This window comes from Giraffa tippelskirchi, chromosome 1 (assembly GCF_054371585.1).
Source record: "Giraffa tippelskirchi isolate mGirTip1 chromosome 1, T2T-mGirTip1v1.2.pri, whole genome shotgun sequence".
NCBI lineage: Eukaryota > Metazoa > Chordata > Mammalia > Artiodactyla > Giraffidae > Giraffa > Giraffa tippelskirchi.
This window is the reverse complement of record NC_137275.1, coordinates 1240252-1263229: the sequence shown is the minus strand read 5'-3', so window position 1 is coordinate 1263229 and position 22978 is coordinate 1240252. Positions and strand designations below refer to the sequence as shown.

The 22978-nt window shown below is 58.2% G+C and overlaps 1 protein-coding gene across 7 annotated transcripts; it reads left to right on the top strand.

Moving 5' to 3' along the window:
* Positions 1-188: 188 nt before the first annotated feature.
* NELFA (negative elongation factor complex member A) lies at positions 189-22974 on the top strand. 7 transcript variants are annotated; one of them, XM_081579109.1, is made up of 12 exons: positions 1533-1833; positions 2133-2503; positions 16981-17152; positions 18343-18504; positions 19234-19323; positions 20064-20194; positions 20273-20342; positions 20487-20575; positions 21084-21195; positions 21728-22008; positions 22078-22177; positions 22311-22974. In XM_081579109.1, exons 2-12 carry the CDS (start codon positions 2426-2428, stop codon positions 22493-22495), a joined length of 1470 nt encoding a protein of 489 aa, XP_081435235.1. In that variant the 5' UTR covers positions 1533-1833; positions 2133-2425; the 3' UTR covers positions 22496-22974. The 7 variants fall into 7 exon arrangements, with proteins under 7 accessions (XP_081435254.1, XP_081435247.1, XP_081435235.1 ...); XM_081579099.1 differs by having other exon boundaries at positions 22284-22974; XM_081579118.1 differs by having other exon boundaries at positions 2133-2777.
* Positions 22975-22978: the final 4 nt, after the last annotated feature.

Genomic DNA, 22978 nt, shown 5'->3' with positions numbered 1-22978 from the left:
TAAAATAAGTTAAGATGTTGGTGTGGACTGAAAAAAAAAACAAACCCAAAAAGTACCACCTGAAAGTTATGTTTTATTTGGTAAACAAAACTGAGGACTTAAGTCCAGGACACAGCATCTCAGCTACCCTGAGACGACTCTCAGGAGGTAAGGGAGGAGCCAGGACATACAGGAAGTTTTGTAACAGAGACTAGGGTTAGGGTTAGTACAGAGACTAGGTAGTTGGAACATCTGGTGACTCAGCGGTAAAGAATCTGCCCGCAACGCAGGCGACCCGGAGGTCAGCTGGCCCTGATGGGAAGGGTGTGGTGGACCCACTGACCTCTCCACAGCCCGGGCTCCCTGAGCCTCTCCCCCCCAGGGGTCTGGGTGAAGTGGCAAGGCTGGAGCCTGTGGCCCAGAGGGCAGAGTGGGGGGGCTTGGGCCACAGGCCCTCTTTCCGGTGGGGCAGGGCAGAGGGAAGGCAAGTCTGCGCGGTGAGGAGCCCCCCGTCCTGCACGCTCTGGTGGCTCCTTGCACCTGGAGGACGGCGTGCCGGCCTGGCGCGTTCCCGATGCTGGCGCTACGACTCTGGCCGAGGGCGCAGCAGTTGTTTGCAAGGAAGCCGGCCTGGTGGGGAACCAAGGGGCGGCCCGACAGCAGTGCCCTCCCTCCCCGGGCGGTGGGCTGGAGCCCCAGGTCCGCGCAGCCCGAGATCTGGCCTGAGGCTGGCGGGAGCCTAAGGGCGCTAAGAACCGCCCCCCCTCACCACCCACCAACCAGGGCCGACTCCCTCTCCGATGGGGCTCCCCTCGCCTGGAAGGGCATCTGCGCTCGGGCCCCGGGGGGGCTCCCTGCAGCTGCGCCAGGGGACACGGAGCGGCCGCGGGAGGCGAGAGACTGGCCAGGAGCTGGCAGGCCGGCCGTGAGGCGCCCAGGGCCCCGCGCCGGCTCTCCGTCCGCAGCGCACGCCCGGCGCAGCCCGCTCCCTTCCCCGGGGCCGCCGAGGCCGCCAGGGCGAAGGCTCGGGCTGGACAAGCTCCCGCCGTGTCCCCAGCAGCTGGGGCAGCGCCAGGCCCGAGGCGGGGGGCGCGCGCGGACGCGCTAGACCGGCGCGGGCTGGACCCCAGCCGCCCCGACATGGTGAAGACGTCCGACCAGCACAACCTCGCGCCGCGCGGCGCGGGACCCGGGTCGCGGCCGCCTTCGGGCGCCCGTCCGCGGGGAGGGGGCGGGTCCGCGTCGCCGCGCCCGCCGGCCAGTCTACACCCTGGACTCGCGGCGCCCACGCCGGGCCGCCGCGCCCACGCTCCGTGACGTCATCTTCCGCGGCCCGGGAGGCCCGGGCGCAGGCGCCGCCATGTTACCTTACGGCCGCCGGCGAGAGGACCTCAGCCGCCACGAAGCGCCTCGCCGAGGCCCCGCCCTCCGGTGACGTCACCACGGCGCGCCAGGGCAGGCGCCGCCCTGTTACCTTACGGACGCCAGCTTGAGGGCCCCTGCGGCTCGCCGAGGCCCCGCCCCGCCTGTGACGTCACCGCGGCGCGCCTGGCGGGCGCCGCCATGTTGGGGGTCCTCGCTGCGGGCGCGTAGGTGTCCTCATAAGATGCCGGCTCGACGGCGCCCGGCTTTTTTCCCCCCAAGATGGCGTCCATGCGGGAGAGCGACACGGGCCTGTGGCTGCACAACAAGCTGGGGGCCACGGACGAGCTGTGGGCGCCGCCCAGCATCGCGTCCCTGCTCACGGCCGCGGTCATCGACAACATCCGCCTCTGCTTCCACGGCCTCTCGTCGGCCGTGAAGCTCAAGCTGCTGCTCGGGACGCTGCACCTCCCGCGCCGCGCGGTGGACGAGGTGAGGCGGGCGGCGGTGCGGACGCGAGACCCCGGCCCTCGCGGCCCCCTCGCGCGCCGCCGCCGCCGCTCCCCTCCGCTCGCGCCCCTCGGACCCTCTGCCCCCCGGGCCGCGCCCCCTCCTCGGCCCTCCCCGCGCTGGAGGGGGTCGGGGCGCCGGCCTCGGGCTCCTCAGCTCTTGGAGTCTCCGCCCGGTTGGGTCATCTGGCGCTCCGGGTTCTCGCCACACGCTCGCGTTTTTCGCTTCGTTCTCCTCAGTGGCTTTGTCTTCTTTTTTTTTTTTTTCCCTTCCCTTAACAGTACATTGTGTCACTTTGCGCAAAATAAGGAGTTTTTCAAAACGTTGAGGCACCGTAGTCGTTTACTCGCCCGCCAGCTCCCGTCGCAGCGCCTCCCGCCCTCCAAGTCCGCGGTGGTTTCCTGTCCCGTCGTGTGCGGGAGAGCTAACGTGTCCACTTCAGTCAGTCAGCCAGTCAGTGCGGTCGCTCAGTCGTGTCCGGCTCTTTGGGACCCCGTGGACCGCAGCACGCCAGGCCTCCCTGCCCAGCACCAACTCCCGGAGTTGACTCAGACTCCTGTCCATCGAGTCGGTGATGCCCTCCAGCCGTCGCAGCCTCTGTCGTCCCCTCTCCTCCTGCCCTCAGTCTTTCGCAGCATCAGGGTCTTTTCCAGTGAGTCAGTCCTTCGCATCAGGTGGCCAAAGTACCGGAGCCTCAGCCTCTAACGTGCACAGGAGGGCACTTTGATCGGTTTACCGAGCCACCGAGCACCCGCCGTCCTCACGCTGCCTCAGGAGCAGCAGAAAGCTGTGTCCGCGCCCCCTTGCCCTGCGCCCGCTCCCTTCGGGAGGGGACTGCTACTCTGCCCTGCTTTGCGATGTGTCAGCTGTGCGTGCCTTTTCCAGCCGTCCAGTTGGGTTCTCCCTGGTTTGAGCTGGACATCACGGTACGGTGTCGTGTGTTTTGTGTGAGGGCTGTGGGTGTGTCTGTCTGCTTCCGGTAACACCTTGGACAAATGCATCCGGCAGGCGGTTTAATCTTCACTGCTGGATCCTACTCCCTTCCCTGAGTATGCGTGTGGTTGAGCACCTTTTCACGTGTTTGTTCAGTGTTCTGTTTTGTGAAGTGTCTGTTCAAAAGTTGTTTTCCTCATTGTGTGTTTTTTTTCATTGTTTTGTAGGAGCTTTTAAAAGTTAAGAGTTTAGTCATGTCGTGGTGCCCCAGGTAGCTGGTAGGATCTTAGTTCCCGTGCCCCCTGCAGTGGGAGTGTGGAGCGTGGAGTCCTAACCACAACCCGCAGGGAGTTCCCACTTTGTAGGAGTTTTTTTTAAAAAATAAATTTTGAATAGCAACATTTTTTTCACTTACTTATGTTACAAATGTCTTCAGTTGTGTCTTGCCTTAGCTTTCTTCACCGAGTCTTTGGACCCCAGAAGCTCTTTAGCTGTAACCGCAGGGCAGGCGTACTTCTCTGAGGATATGCTTATGGGGGGAGGGGGAACCTCCCTCATGTCTGGTTTTGCCTTTCACTTCTGCAAAGCATTTCTCTGGTGCAGAGCCCTCCAGGAACCTGGCCTGGGGGGGGTGGAAGTTTGCCCCCCTCTCCCCTCGCCCCAACCTATTTATTAACCGTACTTGTCCTGAGTTCGTGGCCAAACTTTAGGAAAAAGCCATTTTGAGCCTAGGCCATTTTGCTATCTAAGCCTGGCCACAAAGTTTGCCCTTGAGCAGGTCTTAGTAATTAATGATCTTAAGGGGAGTGAGAGAAGGCAGGAGCAAAGGAAAAGCAGTCAAGAGACTGTTGTTGTTCAGGCACTCAGTTGTGTCTGACTTTTTGCAACCCCATAGACTGCAGCACGCCAAGCTTCCCTGTCCACTATCTCCCAGAGCTTGCTCAAACTCATGGCCATGGAGTCAGTGATGCCATCCAACCATCTCATCTTCTGTCGTCCCCTTCTCCTGCCTTCAGTCTTTCCCAGCGTCAGGGTCTTTTCCAATGAGTCAGTTCTTTGCATCTGGTGGCCAAAGTATCGGGGCCTCAGCTTCAGCATCAGTCCTTCCAGTGAATATTCAGGACTGATTTCCTTTAGGATGGACTGATTTGATCTCCTTGCAGTCCAAGGGACTCTCAAGAGTCTTCTCCAACACCACAGTTCAGAAGCATCAATTCTTTGTTACTCAGCTTTCTTTATAGTCCAACTCTCACATCCATACCTGACCACTGGAAAAACCATAGCCTTGACTATACGGACCTTTGTCTCTGTGGTCAAGAAAACGTAGTTGCCGTAAAACAGAGTCCTGGCTCTTCCTCAGGGGATCCGCATCGCAGTCTGATACCTGTCTTGGAGTTTTGCAAGAACTAAGACCCCTGCCCAGGTAGAGGATGGAGTGATGACCTTGACCCCTGGGACTCAGACAACTAAAGGTTGGACTCGCAACCACCAAAAGCCCTTTCGTGAATATGCAGGTAACCTCGCTTAGGGTAGCTTTCTCCTTATTGCTGCAAGTGAGAAACCCCTACTTCTCCCACTGTTTAGCTTGGTTGTGTCTTTTGGCTCAGTGCCAACCAAGAGGTGACCCCCAGTTTTTTTAACAGTTGTGGTAGGGGTAAACATGAATGAATATTGAATTTTATCAAATGTTTTTAATATCTATTGACATATCGGTTGCCACATTTACAAAGTAACATTAATTGCTAACCAACCTAGGTTCCCTGAGGTAAACCTATTAGGTCATTTTATGTGTAGGACTGTGTCGTCCTGATGGGCTTCCCAGGTGGTGCGGTGGTGAAGAATCCGCCTGCCAGTACCGGAGACACTAGAGATGTGGGTTTGATCCCTGAATCAGGAAGGTCCCCTGGAGAAGGAAATGGCACCCCACTCCAGTACTCTTGCCTGAGAATCCCATGGGCAGAGGAGCCTGGCGGGCTGCAGTCCATGGGGTTGCAAAGAGTCAGATACGACTGTATCTGTGTTCATGGGTGAGAGTAACCTCTAATTTTACTTTCCCATGCTGTCTTCGTTAGATACTGGTATTGAAGTTCTTTATAAATGCGGTGGTAATACATCTTCTGTTTTCCTCTCATGGAAATTTTGTTTAATACTGGAATTATTTCTTCCTAAATGTTTGGTAGAACATAGTAATAAGCCAGCTAGGGGACTGGGTTTTCCCTGTGGGAAGATATTTGAGTATTGATGCTTGGTTTTATGTTCTTCTTCAATTTTCTGGATACTGTATATTTTCTAGTGGTTTGGCAGGTTGTATTAAAGTGGATGACAACCTTCTTTTATCATTTTTAGTGTGAGAAACAGGTGTACTGTTGTCTCCTTCCCCCCACTTTTCCCCCTTGATTCATCTCATCAGATGTTTGTCAGTCTCATGAGACTTTTCCAAGTATCAGCTTTTGACTTTGTTCATTTTTCTGTTATCTGTTCATTTTCTGTTCGCTAATCTTTTTTCTTTCTTTATTTTTTAGATTTGGTTCCTTATGCATTTTCTTTTTCGGCTTCGGTGGGTCTTGTTGCTGCGCTCAGGCTTTTTCTGGCTGCGTGGAGGAGGCTCCTCCCCAGCGTGACACGTGGGCACCCACTGCATGGGCTTCTCGTGTGTGGCCCCGGGCTCAGGCACCCCTCAGCGTGAGGGACCTTCTGGGACCAGGAACCGAGCTGGTGTCCGCTGCATTGCAAGGTGGATTCTTAACCACGCGACCCCCAGAGGAGCCCATAGTCACTAATTCTTGTACTTTCATTGTTTTCTTCCTTTATTTGGTATTTATGTTGTTGTTCCTTTTCTGATCTCTTAAGGTAGATATTGATTGACCTCATTTTCCAGGCATTTTCCTTTTCTAAAATATTCATATTAAGTCAGGTTTTTTCTCTTACGTCTTTAGCTGCGTCCTACAAATGTTGATAGTGTTATCATTACCAAGGCACCATATTTCATAATTTCTATGATGATTTCCTCACTGACCTCTTTGTAATTTAAAATGTTTTTTAATTTTTGTACATTAGAGGGAGAGAGGTTTTACTTATGTTTTTACTAGTGATTTCTAGCTGGGATGGGAGAAGGCAGTGGCAACCCACTCCAGTCCTCTTGCCTGGAGAATCCCAGGGACGGGGGAGCCTGGTGGGCGGCTGTCTCTGGGGTCGCACAGAGTCGGACACGACTGAAGCGACTTAGCAGCAGCAGCAGCAGCAGCTGGGATGAGTGCTTGTCAGAGAATACAGTCTGTATTATTTCAGTCATTTGAAATGTAAGGTTTGCTTAATGGCAAAATATATGGTCAGTTTTTATAAGCATTGCGAGTGAGTTTGAGAAGCATTTTTTTCGTCTACTTTTGTGATCCATTGCCAGTATGTATTCAGTAGGTCAAATTTGTTTAATTATCTACATCAGTTAATGAGAGGGGAGTGCTTATCTCTATTATGATTATGCATTTGTTTAGTTTTATAGTTTTGTCAACTTTTGCTTTCTACATTGTGAAGCTATGTTATTAGGTGTGTACACTTTAGAATTGTAACTGTTGCCTTGTGAACGGAAGGATCTTGATGTGTAGGTCTCTGTAGATGGTGATGTTTGTCTGGTTTTTTGTCAGCGTCGATATCAGTGTACCGGCTTTCTTTGGTTGACTCTTCTAGATATATAGTTTATTCTTGGATTTTGCCTATCACTACAAGAAATTATAATGACAAATTTACTTAGCTAGATTGAAAGAACTAGCCTTTCTGGGTAATTTACTTTTCTGAAAGGCATTTTTATTTATATATTTAGTGTTAAAACTTTTTTTTCCAAACCATCCTGATTGACTTAGCTAGCCTAGTTGCTTTTCTTCAGCTGTGTAGGGCTCGGACACCTCAGGGGGTCGGTTCTGCGTGTTTGATGTGGGACCTGAGACATAGGGGGGCGGGCAGCTGGGCTCTGTGTGCTCCCCCCCCCCCCCGGCAGAAGGGGGGCACCGAAGAGCCTCTTGGTAAAGGTGGGAGAGGAGAGTGAAAAGCTGGCTTAAAACTTAGCATCCAAACAGCTAAGGTCATGGCATCTGATCCCATCACTTCATGACAGATGGGGAAACACTGGAAACAGTGATAGATTTTATATTCTTGGGCTCCAAAATCACTGTGGACTATGATTACAGTCATGTAATTAAAGGACACTTGCTCCTTGGAAGGAAAGTTATGACAATCCTAGACAGCGTATTTAAAAGAAAAGACATCACTTTGCTAACAAAGGTCCGTCTGGTCAAGGCTATGGTTTTTCCAGTGGTCATGTATGGATGTGAGAGTTGGACTGTAAAGAAAGCTGAGCACCAAAGAATTGATGCTTTTGAACTGTGGTGTTGGAGAAGACTCTCGAAGAGTCCCTTGGAGTGCAAGGAGATCCACCCAGTCCATCCTAAAGGAAAGCAGTCCTGAATATTCACTGGAAGGATTGATGCTGAAGTTCCAATACTTTGGCCACCTGATGCGAAGAGCCAATTCACTGGAAAAGACCCTGATGCTGGGAAAGACTGAAAGCAAAAGGAAGAAGTGGGTGGCAGGGATGAGCTGGTTAAATAGCACCACCGACTCAGCGGACGTGAGTTTGAGCAAGCTCTGGGACGTGGTGAAGGACAGGGAAGCCTGGTGTGCTGCAGTCTTTGAGTTTGCCACAAGTCAGATGTGACTGAGCCACTGAACAACAGCAGCATGTGCCCCACACTGGGTTAGGCTTCTGCAGGGAGACAGAACCGCAGGCTGCCTGCATGTGCCTTCTGCACACCCTGTGTTCGCGCTCAGTCGTGTCTGACTGTGCCACCCCATGGCCTACAGCCCTCCAGGCTCCTCTGTCCATGGGATTCTCCAGGCCAGAATCCTGGAGTGGGTTGCCAGCCCTCCTCCAGGGGATCTTCCTGACCCAGAGATTGAACCCCTGTATCTCCTGCATTGCAGGTAGATTCTTTACCATGGATCCATCAGGGAAGCCTTATGTGTACCTATATATGCCGTATAGAAGGGGGAGAGAGAAAGAGGCTTGGGTTTATTAAAAAGAATTGGCTTACGACAGCCTCCTGAGAAGGCCCAGGATCTGCAGCCAGCAAGTCTGAGACCAGTCTGAAAAACCAGCAGGCCGGAGAAGGGCCAGTATCTCAGCAAAGTCCCAAGGTTGGGAAAGATCAGTCTCAGCTTAGTGGTCAGGCTGAAGGAGTTCGATCTTACGAGCCTGTTTGTTCTGTTCAGGTCTGCAGCTGGTTGAATGAGGGGCAGCCGCGCTGGGGAGGGTGGTCCGCCTCACTCCCTGCAGTTCCGGGGTTGATCTGATGCAGGTGTGCCCGCAGACACGCCCAGAACAGCTGTGGACCCCTTGGCCCAGACGTGTGGACATGAACGTTACACACGGCGTCTGCTCCAGCTTGTGTTTCTTAGTCAAATCTTCAAACCAGTCCACGTGTTTTGTGATGTATCTATTTCTCTTAAAGCTAAGTAAACAGTGCTTGCTAACTCACTCCAGGGAGGCAGAAAAGGCAGTTTAATGACCCAGGATTTTAGTTTATTCATTGAGGGGGCACAGAAGTGATTTAGGACCTCTTCTAAGAACTTTGAGATTGGTTCAGAAAGTAAGAATGATATCAGGAGGCAGTGTCCATAGGTGTTTAGCTAACTGCCAGGTGTCAAAAAGCATAAACACTGACTTCATGATGGTTTAGCTGTATTTGAAAGGGCTTTGAGGAACATGAGATGCTGCTGCTAGTAGCACCAGGGTGGCTCCTGTCTGAGACCTCGTCATCGCCAGCATGGGTCGTCTGAGGGAGAGTTTTAGGGATGACCAAGATAACGCTTAGAATCGTAAAGTTACCCAGCTCGCGAGACTCCTGTGGGATTCCTGTGATCTCTGGCAGGGCCAGCGGTGGCTCGTCCCCTGGGAAACCAGGCCGGACGCCCAGGGAAGGAGGGACTGTTCTGCCCACACGCGCACCACCGCTGACTGCAGCCGGGACGTGTCTTGGTGAAGAGGTTTTTTAAAAGGGATCCTCCCGAGTCCGTTGGGCTTCCTGCAATTGCACTTGTCTTTCCCCTGATGATCGGGAACAGGCGTCGCTCCACACCTGGCCTCCAACCCCGGCCCTGCCTTCGCCCTGTGGCCGCAGCCGCTGTGAGGCCCCCTCTCTGTTCTCTGCAGCCGCTCCGGCGTTTGCTGATGGCTTCTTCCTCTCGTGATCTGGGCAGCCTCTGACTTACCCGTCTCTTCCTTCTCCTATTGCTAAGCTGATTTACTGCCAAAAATAGGTAAAAAAATTTTAAACTTCACTTTCCGATTTCCCTCCATAGTCTCATCAGTTTCACTTCTCTCTCGCCCCCATTCCTACACCCACTTTCCCCGCAGGCAGCAGCTTTCCCTGTCTTTCTTGTGCAGACATTTTTTAAACTTGATCCTGCAAAGTCTGTTGGGCTTCCTGAAATTATGTCTTTCATCTTGTGTATTGTTTTTAGGGACTTTTTTCCACTCTAAGTGCAACTGACATAAACGCGGTTTTGATCTGGCTTTCGCTCAGCAGCAGCATTTCATATCCACGTGTGTGTGATGTGTGTGAGCAGCCCGTAACTTCCTGCTGACGGGTGTCCTCCTGAGGGGACGTGTTCCTGTGTGTGGACCGTGGCCGACTCTAGAGGCAGCGCCCAGGAGGACGGCCGAGTTCTGTGGTGGGAAACCGCCAGGCTGCTTTGCGAGGCATTTCTTTCATTCATTGCATTGTCCCGCTTGGCGTGAAGGTCGTGAGTAGATTTCAGAGTCAGTTTCTGCCGTCCCTAACGATGTTGAGCATGTCTGGTAGAGTGTTCAAGCTGAAGGGAGGTGGCATATATTCTTAATTGACTTAAATTATATTGTCTTCTATAGCTCAATCAGCTTTTTTACACAAAACATATTTTTAATATTCATCCATGTCATTGTTCATCTAACCCAGGGGTTGACAAACTGAGGCCTGTGACTTGTTTTCTGTGTGATCTTTGAAGAAAGACTGTTTTGAACCTTATTAAAGGGTTGGTTAAAAAAGATGACAGAGCCTGGGTGGCCCCAAGGACGGCCCTTGGTGGGAAAGCGAGAGACCCCTGACCTGCCCAGCTGGCCCCCACCGTGGTCGCTGTGCATGTCGCCCTCCAGCCCAGATGGCGGGTTGTCCCAGCTCAGCCCCGGCAATAGGCCGCGACCCGGAGCTCCTTAGTTACCGTGCATGCTTGGCTGGAGCCTGTGCCCGCCGTGGGGTGAGGATGAGTTTGCCGCGGCGGTGGCGCGGTGCCGCCAGGCCTCCCCCGCCCCCTCCCCCGGCTGTGTCCAGGTTCCTGCTTCTGGAAACGTGCTGGCGGGGAAGCGCTGTCTTGTGCTTGTTTGCTGTTCTCTGGTCCGTCTGGGGCGGCCTTGCCCCTTAGTAACAGCGGCCTGTGTCCTGCCGTCCTGTTGTTGATCTGCGGGGGCTCTCTGCGTTTTGATGTTAAGCGCCGCTGGGTTTGAACATTACAGATCGCATCTGCCATCTTGCTGCCGCCTGCTCAGTTTTCCGTTTGCTCATCACTTAGGTACCCAGTGATGCATTTTGGGGCTCGTGGTTCGTGCTTTTAAAGTTCCGTTCCAGAAGTCGTTAGGGGTGCTGCTTTTCTCTCCACGCTGCATCCACAGGCCCGCATGACGCCCCGGCACGTCCGTCTGGGCCCCGGTCCCCGCCGTGCACCTCCGTGAGGCCGACTCTTCTTCTCTCCTGGGTCTGTGGTGCCGCGTGTCTGTGTGATCAGGGCAGCCCGTGCCAGTGGGCCCGCAGGGCCGGAACCGGAAACTCACCCCTGCCCTGTCTCCCCGCCGGAGCCGCGGTCAAGGCTGGTCCCTGGGAGAGCGTGGCTGACGGCAGGCCTCCCGCTGGTGACGGGTTCATCTGAGGGCTTGGGCTGCCGCTCCGGGACGCCTTAAGCTTGGTGATTTACACAGCTGACGCCCTGGATGATGGACGCCTGGACGAGCCGTCCCTCTGGGCTGGCCTCTCAGTTCCCCGGAGGGCGCGCCTCCTCGCGCGGTGTGCCCGCTCGCGTGGCCATGAGCGGGGCTCCTTTGAAAGGCCGCTGAGCCACTCGGGACGGCCGGCCCGCTCACCTCGTCTCCGGAGGACGAGGCGGTCAGCGTCGGAGCGCGCAGTTTGCAACAGTGGGCTCTTGGGTCTTTAACCCCCTTTTTTTCCCTCCCTCACTGCCCAGTCGCCTCCCGTAGCTGCGCTGGCGTTGGACCCGCAGCAGGGTGCGCTGTCTCAGCTCTGAGGGCCCCTCCTGCCCCCCCGAGCCTGGCTCCCCCACAGAGCCCGCGCCGCCCTCCCTCCGCGCGTCTGTCTGTCCGGATGGCCCTTTCACCAGGATGCTCCGTGTGCCGATCGCAGCCCTCTCCAGGGAGCTCACTGCAGCGTGGCCTCCGTCACGGCCCTGTCTGACCTGACGAGTGAGGTCAGATGCTGAGGTCCTGTCAGGACTCCAGCAAAGCTTTTGGGGGGCCCGGTCAGCCGGTGACAAGTAGCTTTTGTGAGCACAGGTGGCGTCTCCGTGTCGTCAGTGCTTGCCTGGGGCTGTCCCGGGGCCTCGGTGCCGTGTCCTGGCGGTCGTGTGCTGTCTCGGCGCCGGTCCCGCACCGCAGCCTCATTCTTCTCCTGCCCAGGACCTCCTTTATCGGCCCGTCTCCTGTCTGTCCCCCCGGAAGGCCTGCAGTCACTCCCTGTCCTTTCCTGCCGTGAATTCTCAGGTGTGCAACCAGAGGCTGCAGTCTTCTTTGCTGCAGTTTCTGTTTTTGTTGAGATATAGTCGGTTTACAGCGTTGCTGTCAGTGTCAGCTGTGTAGCATAGACAGGCACTCACAGTGCGTGTTCTTGTTTAGATTCTTGTCCCTTATACGTGGTTAACAAAATATTGAGTGTAGTTTCCTGTGCTATACAGTAGATTCTTGTTGGTTATCAATTTTATATATAATAGTGTGTATATTTTAATCCCAAACTCCTAGTTTATTCCTCCCCCTTTGCTAAGCCTATGTTTGTTTTCTATGTCTCTACTTCTGTTTTGTGTATAAGTTCACTTGTATATTTTTTTTGGATTCCACACATAAGTGACATCAGACATTCTCTCTCCCTGTCTGATACGCTCGGGTCACCTGGCATGATGACACCCAGGCTCACCCAGTGTTGCCAACGGCACGGTCTCTGCACCCCATTGGCGCACCACGCCTTCTCTACCCCTCCTCTGTCAACGGGCACGTGGGTGCTTGGCTCGCAGCCTGCCCAGCCTGCCGTAAAGAGTGCCGCTGTGAGCAGAGAGGTGCACGGATCACAGTTTTCTCTGGATACACGCCCAGGAGCGGGACTGCAGGGCCGTATGCTGGCTCTGTCTCCAGTTTCTGAGGAGCCTCCATGCCGCTCCCCATAGCGCTGCCCCAGTGTGCGTCCCAGCAGCAGCGCGGAAGGGTCCCCTTTCTGCACACCCTCCCGAGTACTCAGCTGTTCACAGACTTCCTGGTGATGCCATTCGGACCGGTGTGAGGGGGTGCCTCGGTGTGCTTTTGGTTTCATCTCTCTCATACTTAGCATGTGCCCTTTGGCCATCCACAGGGGGCCTGGCCTGCTGCAGTCCATGGTCACAAAGAGCTGGACAGGACTGAGCGATGGGACTGGACTGATATCTTTGGAGAAACGTCTGCTTGGGTCTTTCTTCTGCCTGTTTTTTTACTGTGATTTTTTATTGAGCCACACGAGCTGTTTGTACTTTTTGGAGATTAACCCCATGTCGGTTGCATCATTTTCAAATATTTTCTCCCATTTGATGGGTTGTCTCTTATTTCCTTTGCTGATTAAACTTTTCACCAGGTCCCTTTGGTTTCTTTTTGGTTCTGTTTCCATCCATCTCTGGGAGATGAATCCAAATAGATATTGCTGCGATTTATGTCAAAGAGTGTTCTGCCTCTAGAAATTTTCTAGTATCCAGTCTTACCTTTAGTTCTTTAATCCAGAGGATGAGTTCTTAGAAATGCTAGTTGCTGAGGCAAGAAGCACGTTCGTCATAAACTGCTGCTGCTGCTGCTAAGTCGCATCAGTCGTGTCCGACTCTGAGCGACCCCATAGACGGCAGCCCACCAGGCTCCGCCATCCCTGGGATTCTCCAGGCAAGAACACTGGAGTGGGTTGCCATTTCCTTCTCCAGGGCATGAAAGGGGAAAGTGAAAGTGAAGTTGCTCAGTCGTGTCTGACTCTGAGCGACCGTGTCCGACTCTGAGTGACCCCGTGGCCTGCAGCCCACCAGGCCCCTCCGTCCATGGGGTTCCCAGGCAACAGTACTGGAGGGGGTGCCGTTGCCCTTCCCATAGACTGACGAGTGTCACTGAGATGAGCTCAGTGGAGGGACTTCCCTGGCGGCCCACTGAGTAGGACCGACGCACTCCCCTGCGAGGGCGGGGGCTCCAGCCTCGGTGCTGACCCGTGTGTGGCCCCTGCTCCCTGGGCAGTACTCTGCCTCCTGCCCGACGCAGCCCCGTGTGCTGAGGCTCTGGGTGAGCGTGGAGCTGCTGCTCGCGCCATCCTGGGTGCGGCCGGAGCAGGCTGGGGGCCTTGGCCCTCCGGGCTTGGACGCGGGCCTGTGCCTCCAGCCCCTCACCACCCTGCCCGTCCTCCCGGGGCCCGCAGTGGCCCCCCACTCCACCCCACCATCCCTCACGGGTGAACTTTCTCCTGCATTTATTTTGCACTTTTATGTTGAATGAGGCCAAGTGTCCTTTGCATTTTTAAGAGTTTTAAATCATTTTTCTAGTGGTAAACTTTAAAAAATTGACATGTGGAATCAGTCTGTCTGTTCTTTATGTATAATAGGGACATCTATACAGTATAACGGAGAAGGAAATGGCAACCCACTCCAGTATTCTTGCCTAGAGAATCCTGTGGACAGAGGAGCCTGGTGGGCTGCTGTCCATGGGGTCGCACAGACTCGGACACGACTGAAGCGACTTGGCATGCATGCATGCGTTGGAGAAGGAAATGGCAACCCACTCCCGTGTTCTTGCCTGGAGAATCCCAGGGACGGAGGAGCCTGGTGGGCTGCCGTCTATGGGGTCGCCTAGAGTCGGACACAACTGAAGCAACTTAGCAGCAGCAGACAGTATAACACGGGTGTGTGTGTGTGTGTGTGTGTGTGTGTGTGTGTGTGTGTGTGTGTGTGTGTGTGTGTGTGTGTGTGTGTGTGTGTGTGTGTGTGTGTGTGTGTGTGTGTGTGTGTGTGTGTGATTGCCTGTGATAGGAGTTACAAGTGTTGTTTTTTTTCCACCTAGTGTGACATTTCTCTTGATTTCATTTATGGGATTTGGATTGTTTGTGTAGTTTTCATGGAAACAATACTTCAGTGGTGAACTTCAAGCTCTTGTCTCTTATGGCTCCTCGGCTTAGAATCGTAACCCAGAGGGCTTGCTCCTCACCAGTCACACAAAAGAAAGACTGCTGCGGTCTCTCCAGGGCTTTTATGTCTCATTTCTCAAATTGAAATCCAATCCATTTGAAGTTTATCTGGGAATAAAGTGAGAGGTAAAGGAAATATTTCACCTCATGTGGCATTAATAATTGTAACCTCTGGCAGAATCGATCTTTCTTGTGTTTCCTTCTTTTACAACTTCTTACTTCTATCGCTTTTCTCATAGGAAATTTAGAATCAGATTGTAGTTTTGTGAGGGAAGTATTTCTGCAGCTGGAGTGGGGTCCTGCAGACTTACGGTGACTGAAGGACAGCACCCAGCTTTACACCCTAGGAGCAGCACACACTTTGTCTCCGTCGTCCGTTCAAGCTTCTGGGAGGCTCCGGTCACCGCGGTGCATTCTTAGAGTTTGCTTGATGCCTTAAGTCTGTTTCTCAGAGTGGTCTTTTTATTGCTTTTGTTACCTCCTGTTGTCTTGCTGTGTCTAAACTCATTTCTCTGCTTTATCTCCTTATTTTGTAGAGTTTAAACAATCGTTGCACTGTAAGTGGTCAGAAACATCATGTGCTGTGGGGCGTGTCTCGTGGATGCTGCTCTTTTCTGCCTTTTGCTCTTCCTGTTTGACTCCGCTCGTCCCTCCGTGACTGTGACTCGGCTGGACTGAAGCAAGCGCGTCCCGGCGCGGCTCTCACAGGACCTCCGTGTCGGGGGGCCGGGCCGAGGGCCAGCTCTGTCACCCGGAGCTCTGACACCTGGGCCTGTGACGCCCAGCCGGGGTGGGGACACGCCGCCTCCAGGCAGGAGCCCAAGTGTGCCGCCAGCTTTGGAGGTGTCTGCGGGCTTTGGCTCAGCTGCAGCCCCCTGTTCTTTGTTCATACAGTTTTTCAGATTGAGATATCAGGTCAGATTCACTCTTTTGAAGTGCATCGATCAGTGGTTTGGGTACCTCACAACGCCGGGAGGTCACTGTCGCTATCTGAGCCCAGAACATTTGTGTCGCCCGGGGGAGGTGACCCCGAGCTCGCCGGCAGTCTGTCCCTGCCCCACCTCCAGCCCTGGGACTGCCGTCCGCCTCCCGCGCCTGCTGGGTAACCTGTCCTGGGGGTGCGACCCGCACAGAACCGCCCGGCGTGTGCACTCGGGTCTGGCTGCTTTCCCAGAGCTTTCGTGTTTCCATGGTTCACACGTGTTACCACGTGTGTCCTTTTGTTGGCAGACAAGTGTTCCCTTGCGTAGATGAAGTTTTCATCAGAGGATGGGCTTGGCATCGCTGCTGCTCTGGGGGTGCTGTTCGCCTACGAGTTTGGGCGGACAGGCGTTTGCAGCCTTTGGGGCTGTGCCCTGGAGTGGAGTTGCCGGCCCCCCTGCTCTCTGCATCTGTCTTTTTCTTTTTTTAATTTTGGTTGTGCCACGCGGCCTGTGGGATCTGGGTTCCCCGGGCAGGGGCTGAACCCGGCCCTCCGCAGGGAGAGCGTGGAGTCCTCGCGGGAGGCCCCCGGGAACCCGCTGTGTGGGTCTTGAGGAGCGGCCAGGGGATTCTCCTGACGCTGCGCTATGCGCACCCCGACCGGTTGCCCCCCTTTTCGATTCTGGGCCAGGCGTGCGGGGCGGGCCGCCCTGCCGTCTCCCTGCCTGGGTTTCGTGGTCCTGACTCTGCTGAGGGCACAGCCTGGCTGTGGGGGGCCCCTGGTGCGAGACAGGGTGTGAGTCGGGGGTGTTCTTGTTCTGTGTTTTATATAAATTCAGTCTGTCGCGGACACGTTCTTACTGTCTAACTCACTGTAGTAAGTGACAGGTGAAACTGGTTTTCATTTCATACCTTGTGTTTTGAATGGAGGCAGGAGTGACGCTCAGCTGGATCACGGGGGGCGGGGGGTAGGAGACGCCTTCACAGCCCCCTCCAAGTGTCAAATTAAAAAAGGAGCGTTTCCCACTTGGTCACACAGCGAGAGAACACGTTCCCGGGTATTTCAGGGCACAGCCTTTCAGGCTGGGTTAGCTGGCCCTCAACCCTGCACGCAGCCAGCGGGAGGGACCCGGTGTCGGGGACCGGGGCCAGCTCGGCCAGGCGTGCTGGACGGGGGCTGGGCCCCAGGTGGGAGGGCTCCCTGATTCCCAAGGGTGGGGCTGGGGGGCCATGCGGGCTCTGGCCACGTCCAGGCCTCAAGCCGCTGGCGGCCTGGGGAGGACGCTGGGGCCTCAGCAGACGCGGCCGCAGCCCAGGCCTAGGCCCCCATCACCGGGTCCTCAGGGGGCGGCCTCCCCGGGCATTGCTCTGTCCCAGGAGCCCAGACGTGGCCTCGGCCCGGGCCTCCCGTCAGCCTCTGACCACTCCCTGCCCTCTGGCTCTGCCCGCCAGGCCCGCCCTCCGCCGCCTGCCCTGGCCAGCTCCCACACCCGACACCTTATCTGCAGGCTCCCGTTCTGTCTGCCGCCGGGCCGCGCGCTGGGAGGCCGTGGGGGCTCTTGATGGGGGTCTGTGACTCAGGGGGCCGGGACAGCAGGGGGTGGCCCTGGGGTGCAGGGAAGGGCTCCCTGGAGGCTGGGCCCTCAGCACCTCCAGGAGCCCCACAGGTCTGATGCGGACCCTCGAATGTTTAAGAAAGCAAGGCACTCAGAGGCCCAGCTCAGCGCCCGCCCGCCTGCCCACGCGGGGGCAGGATGCGGCTGGGCCCAGGACACCCGCCTGTGCTTCCTCGCAGATGAAGGGCGCGCTCACGGAGATCGTCCAGCTCGCCACCCTGGACTCGGACCCCTGGGTGCTCATGGTGGCCGACATCCTCAAGTCCTTCCCCGACACCGGGTCTCTTAACCTGGATCTGGAGGAGCAGAACCCCAACGTCCAGGACATTTTAGGAGAGCTCAGAGAAAAGGGTAGGTTGGGTGTGCGGTCTGCTGGGGGAGGAGGGGGCCTTCCCTGACAGCGGTCTCCTGAAGTGAGTGTCACGACCTGTGTCGGTCCCCCCGCCCTGCCTCGGGTGCCGTGGTGACCTGTCCTCACCTCGCACACCCCTCCCCTCAGCTCCAGGCGGCCCGGCCCACGCAGGCTGTACCCCGGAGCCTGGGGTGCCCCTGCCACGGGGTAGCCACTCCTGAGTGCGTGCTGAAAAGACCCGCAGTGCATTTGTTTAGAACAGAACTCCAAACCACTTAGGAACTACTTGGAACGGACAGAAGAACATATAAAGATGGGAAGGCCTGTTCCTCCCTGAACCCCTCTAGTTTTGAGAATTGGCACCGCAGCCCTTGAAATGCGGGCCTGTCCCCCAGGGCTGCTGCGGGGCCGGCGGCCTGGGCATCAGGCGGCTGCCCGCGCCTCCTCTCAGCCCTGAGGTGCCCGCTCCCGCCCTGCAGGCTTGTGCTTGGTCAGTAGCCGCCCACAGACCCGTGGACGCTCCAGAGCACCGGCGCGCACACCCGAGTGTCTGCGTCCCGGGGACCAGCCTCTCGAGGGTCCCGGCAGGTCCAGGCCCTCCGGGGCGTGCGCGCTCGGGTGGGTGGGGCCCGCTCTGTCTGCAGCCCCGGGGAGCTTCGGCGGGCTCCCCCGGGGCCGGGAGTGTGGGGCCGTCTGCTTTCTGCTCCCCCCCCGCCCGGGCCTTGCTTCTGAGCTCTCGCTCCCAGCTTACACACAGGCCGGGACGCGGGCCTTGGTGCCGCTCCGAGGGGCCAGCGTCCAGCGGGACAGGAGCGCCCCCGACGGGGTGGGCGGGGGCAGACCCGGGACGGCCGCGGGCGCCCTCGTCCTGCTGCCCTGGGCGTGCGCGGGGCGCCTCTAGACGCAGCCGTGAGGGCGGCCCCCGTGCTGTGGCGGGGCTCTGGCCTTTAAGCCACGCCGCGGGGATCCCGGTGCCCTTGGGCCAGGTCGGTGGCCCTGGCTGCTGGGAGATGGCAGGCGTGCGGTCAGCGGGTACTTGACCTCTGTTCTGAGATCAAAGCAGAAGCTGCACGAACATGAATAGGGAACTGTGCTTTCTCATTGGCTGCGGAAGTGGGGCCTGTGTGCGGAGGGGCGCCAGCTCTCCGAGCAGGACGGGCACCTCCTGACACGCTGGCTCTCCGAGCAGTGAACGAGTGTGAGGCGTCCGCCATGCTGCCGCTGGAGTGCCAGTACCTCAACAAAAACGCCCTGACGGCGCTCGCCGGCCCCCTCACCCCCCCGGTGAAGCACTTCCAGCTGAAAAGGAAGCCCAAGAGTGCCACACTGAGGGCCGAGCTGCTGCAGAAGTGTGAGTGCCGGGGCCTCTGTCCGCCCGGGGCTGGGGGCGCCCAGGGCCTCCGCAGGGCCACTCTGCCCAGCTGGGCCTGGGAGGTCCTGCAGGCTTGGGGAGAATGGCTGCACAGACTTGGCAAACTGTGCTTTTTGTCCCACGTCAGTAATGTTTATTCTGAGGTTTCCTTCAGGCTTTGTGGTGCCTAATTATCTTTTAAAGACAGTGTTCTACGTAGTTTTTTCTCTTTTATTAGAAATTAGTTGATTGATTGCTGTGCTAAACTATATGTTCTAAGAATCTCCTGTAGAAACTTGCGAATTTTCAGGTGAAAGTATTTATAATCTTTGTTCCAAAAATGATGTCTGAATCAGCTGAGTCACACAGGTGATGAGACAGTTACTCTCGTGACTGTCTGTTCTGGAGTTGTAAATGGCCTGAATCTGACTATAAAGATTGTTTGGTCATTGTCTTAAATGTTTCCTTAAGTAGCAGCTATAAAATGTACGTAGAAGGTACTTGTTGGGAAAGAGGCTAGGATATCGATTCCTTTGACCAATAGCAGACTTCTGTTTTAAGCGGTTCTGGTATTGGTGTCGATAACTGTATCCGGGGCCAGCCCTGCTCTGCGGCCTTGCAGAGCTGGGGCCTCGAGCCCCCCACCCGCTGCTGCTGATGCTCACCTGCCAGGGAGGAGCCCCCGAGGTCCGCTCGGCCGGGAGCACTGACACGGCCCTTGTCTTCCAGCCACCGAGACGGCCCAGCAGCTCAAGAGGAGCGCGGGCGTGCCCTTCCACGCCAAAGGCCGGGGGCTGCTCCGCAAGATGGACACCACCAGTAAGGCCGCCCCCCGGGGAAGGCGTGGCCGTCTGCAGCGGACAGGGCCCTGCTGTGTGCAATGAGGGGCTTTTCCGCCCCGCCGGGGGGGGGGGGGCGCCCGTCCTCACGGCCGGGCGGTCGTGGGCCGCCCCCTCCTGCCCGGGTCCTGCCACGCTGGCCTGGGATGGCCCGGCTTCTCCGTGCGGAGCTCCACTGGCCCCCTAGGCCTCCCTCGGGGCTGGAGCTCCTCTGGCTCTGTCTGCCCGGGCTGGCCCACAGGCGGGGGGTCTGGGAGGGCAGTGGCCACGCTGCAGGGTGCCCAGCCCGTCACCCCAGGATCTGTCACCCCAGGGCCCCACTGGCCTCAGGGCCCCAGCCACGCGTCAGGTGGACGTGGGCTCTCGTTCCCCCGCGCCCCTGCCCTCGCACCCTCCTCCCCAGCCCGGGCCGGCCGGACCTCCACAGGGGGCTCCCCGCTGCCCGGCAGGCCTGCTGAGGACCTGCAAGCGGGTGTCCACTCACGGGTGCTGGGCCGGGCCCGGTGGCAGGAATGGGGGCCTGCGGAAGGCACTGTCCCTCGTGTCAGGGACCCCGTGAGAGGACGGCACCTGGGGCCGTGCGGGTGTCGGGTGTCAGCTCCCGCCAGGAGAGGGCAGCCCTGGCCTGGGGTCTGCACGCCCCCTGCCCTCGCGGAGGCCGCGGAGTCTGGGGGCGCAGAGGAGGGTGCGGGGACTTGCCTGACGGCCACCCCCCCACAGCCCCACTCAAAGGCATCCCGAAGCAGGCGCCTTTCAGGAGCCCCACCGCCCCCAGCGTCTTCAGCCCTGCCGGGAACCGCACGCCCATCCCACCGTCCAGGACGCCCCTGCGGAAGGAGAGGGGCGTGAAGGTGGGCACAGGCCCCGCGCGGCCCCGGGCCGGCCTGGTGCGCCTTCGCCGAGGCTGAGGGGCTTCTGTCTGTCGGCAGCTCCTGGACATCTCCGAGCTGGATGTGGTCGGGGCCGGCCGGGAGGCCAAGAGGCGCAGGAGGGCCCTGGGTGCGTATTCGGCCGCCTCCCCGACTGCCTGTGACCGCGGGCAGCCTCGTCTCCCGAGACCTGCCCAGCTGGCCCTCGAGGCAGCTGTGTCCTCGGGGGCCCGTTGCCCCAGCCTGGGGTACTGAGGCTGTGCTCTGCCCGCAGACACGGAGGCAGTGGAGAAGCCCGCCAAGGAGGAGACAGTCGTGGAGAACGCCACCCCCGACTACGCGGCCGGCCTGGTGTCCACGCAGGTAGGGCTGCAGGCCCTGGGTGGCGGAGCGGGTGCCCGTTCCATCGTCAGCCGCTGGGGCATGTCCTCGGGGACCCACGCGTACGTATTGTACGTGGACACGGAGGAGAGTGGGGACCTAGGGGGGCCCGTGTCGGGCTTGGGGCTCCTCGGCGTCTCCTCTGTCCCGCTGGGTGGCCGGGCAGCCTTGCAGGAGGGCGTCCCTGCGCCGAGGCTCCTCTGCTGTGAGGGCAGGACAGGTGGGCGCCAGGCGTCACGTCCTGGGAGCGTTGCAGAGCTGTTTTCTCACGGTCTTGAAAGGACTGGGTTTTCCTTTTATCACATACTTGTGGTAAGAAAAGCATTGGTGGATTCTTTCCTCAAAGATGGCTGGTTGGGGGGGGCCCTGACCAGATGGGACCGCCTGGCCCAGGCCCCCAGCCCATGAGGCAGCTCCAGGCTGGGGGTCCCGCCCTGAGGGGCTCGGGGCCCAGGGCTCTTCTGGGAGGAATGTGGCCTCTGTTTTCCAGAAACTTGGGTCTCTGAACAGCGAGCCCGCGCTGCCCTCCACGAGCTACCTGCCGGCGACGCCCAGCGTGGTCCCGGCCTCGTCCTACGTCGCCAGCTCCGAGACGCCGCCAGGTGAGTGGCCTGCCCGCCCTTCCCCGGGACCTGCCACCTCCTGCCCGCACGAGCCTCACGATGTGTGGACCAGGCTCCACCCTCCCGGGCCTGGCAGGCAGCGACCCTGTGCGGCCCGGTTTGGGGGCACGGGGCCGGGCCAGGGTCCCTCAGCTCAGGGCTGAGCCTCATGATTTCAGAAGGGGGCGGGAAGGAGAGACGGCCGGGCACCTGAGGCCCGCCCCTGCGTCCGCCCTGGGCCCAGCTCAGCTGCCGGCAGGGAGCGTGGCCTCTTGGGCGGCCAGAGGCCCGAGGCGGCCCGTCCCCTCAGAGCCCGGCGGCCCCCAGAGCCTGGACTCCTGTCTGCTGGGCTCAGGGCCCTGTGCTCCCGCCACGCTCGAGACCATGCCCGGGTTCGCCCCCAGCTGCGGGCGGTGTATAGCGTCAGGGCGGCGCCCCGGGCCGTGGACCAGGGCGGGTCCACTTTTCTCGTTCGGGGGCTGGATGCAGAGCGGGGGGTCTCGGGCCTCAGCAGGCTCCGCTCTGCTCGCAGCCCCGTCTTCGCGGGACGCCAGCCTGCAGGCCAGCCGACCCCCGGAGGAGCCCGGTGCGCCGACCCCGGCGCTCCCGGCGCAGTTCAAGCAGCGGGCGCCCCTGTACAACAGCGGGCCCAGCCCCGTGGCGCCCCCGCCCACCGCGCCCCCCTCGCCCCTGACGCCCACCACGCCCCCGGCCGCCGCCCCAGCCGCCCAGACACCTCCGGTGGCCATGGTGGCCCCCCAGGCCCAGCAGCCCCCCACCCAGCAGCAGCCCAAGAAGAACCTGTCGCTCACGGTAGGTGGGGGGCTGGGGTGCTGGCGGTGCCCGCGGGGAGACCCAGCGCCCACACCGGCCTCCCCGCAGAGGGAGCAGATGTTCGCGGCGCAGGAGATGTTCAAGACGGCCAACAAGGTCACGCGGCCCGAGAAGGCGCTCATCCTGGGCTTCATGGCGGGTTCCCGAGGTGGGTCCGGCACGGGGGCGGGGCCCGGGTCCTGCCCGGGTGGGGGCGGGGCCCGGGTCCTGCGGGGGGTGGGGGTGGGGGTGGGCCCTATGGCCTCGGGCCCCAGCCCAGCGGCCCCCGCCGGCCCCCACAGAGAACCCGTGCCAGGAGCAGGGCGACGTGATCCAGATCAAGCTGAGCGAGCACACGGAGGACCTGCCCAAGTCGGACGGCCAGGGCAGCACCACCATGCTGGTGGACACGGTCTTCGAGATGAACTACGCCACCGGCCAGTGGACGCGCTTCAAGAAGTACAAGCCCATGGCCAATGTGTCCTAGGGCCGCCAGGCCGCATCTCCACCCACTTACGCTTTAGATCCGGTTTCTCTGGGGTGTCCTGGACTTGTTTTCTAAATTTTAATATGGGTCCTTTTTGTGTGATTTAAGACACTTTTGGATTCAATATTACGTTTTTGAATGTTAAACTTAGCCAAAAAATGTAACTTCTTAAGATTGGCAACAACAGCTCCGCCTGTTAGACTTGTACCTTTTCTTATTTTTTCTTAAATCCTGCTGAGCTGGAGGGCTTTCCTGCTAGGGCAGCACGGGCCCCACCTGCGCGGTTGAGGGACCAAAGGTGGCGCCCGCGGTGGTTGAGAACGGGGTGGGGCCGGCCGGGGACCCAGGGGGGCCCGCACTCACACCCACAGCTTTTGTATTTGCCTTTTGTACAGTCGTGAGCATTTAAGACCAGTCCTTGGGTACCTGTTTTCATTGTAAAAACTACCTAATTAAAGTTTAGGTTTTCTAAAGAAAAACCAC

What these genes read in the sequence shown, in the direction of transcription:
- NELFA (XM_081579086.1), top strand. Translation starts at nt 1,624, where the DNA reads ATGGCGTCCATGCGGGAGAGCGACACGGGCCTGTGGCTGCACAACAAG. An exon ending in CCGCAAGATGGACACCACCA is followed by an intron (nt 19,324 to 20,063) that starts GTAAGGCCGCCC and finishes ACCCCCCCACAG; the next exon opens with CCCCACTCAAAGGCATCCCG. An exon ending in CTTCATGGCGGGTTCCCGAG is followed by an intron (nt 22,178 to 22,283) that starts GTGGGTCCGGCA and finishes CTCGGGCCCCAG; the next exon opens with CCCAGCGGCCCCCGCCGGCC.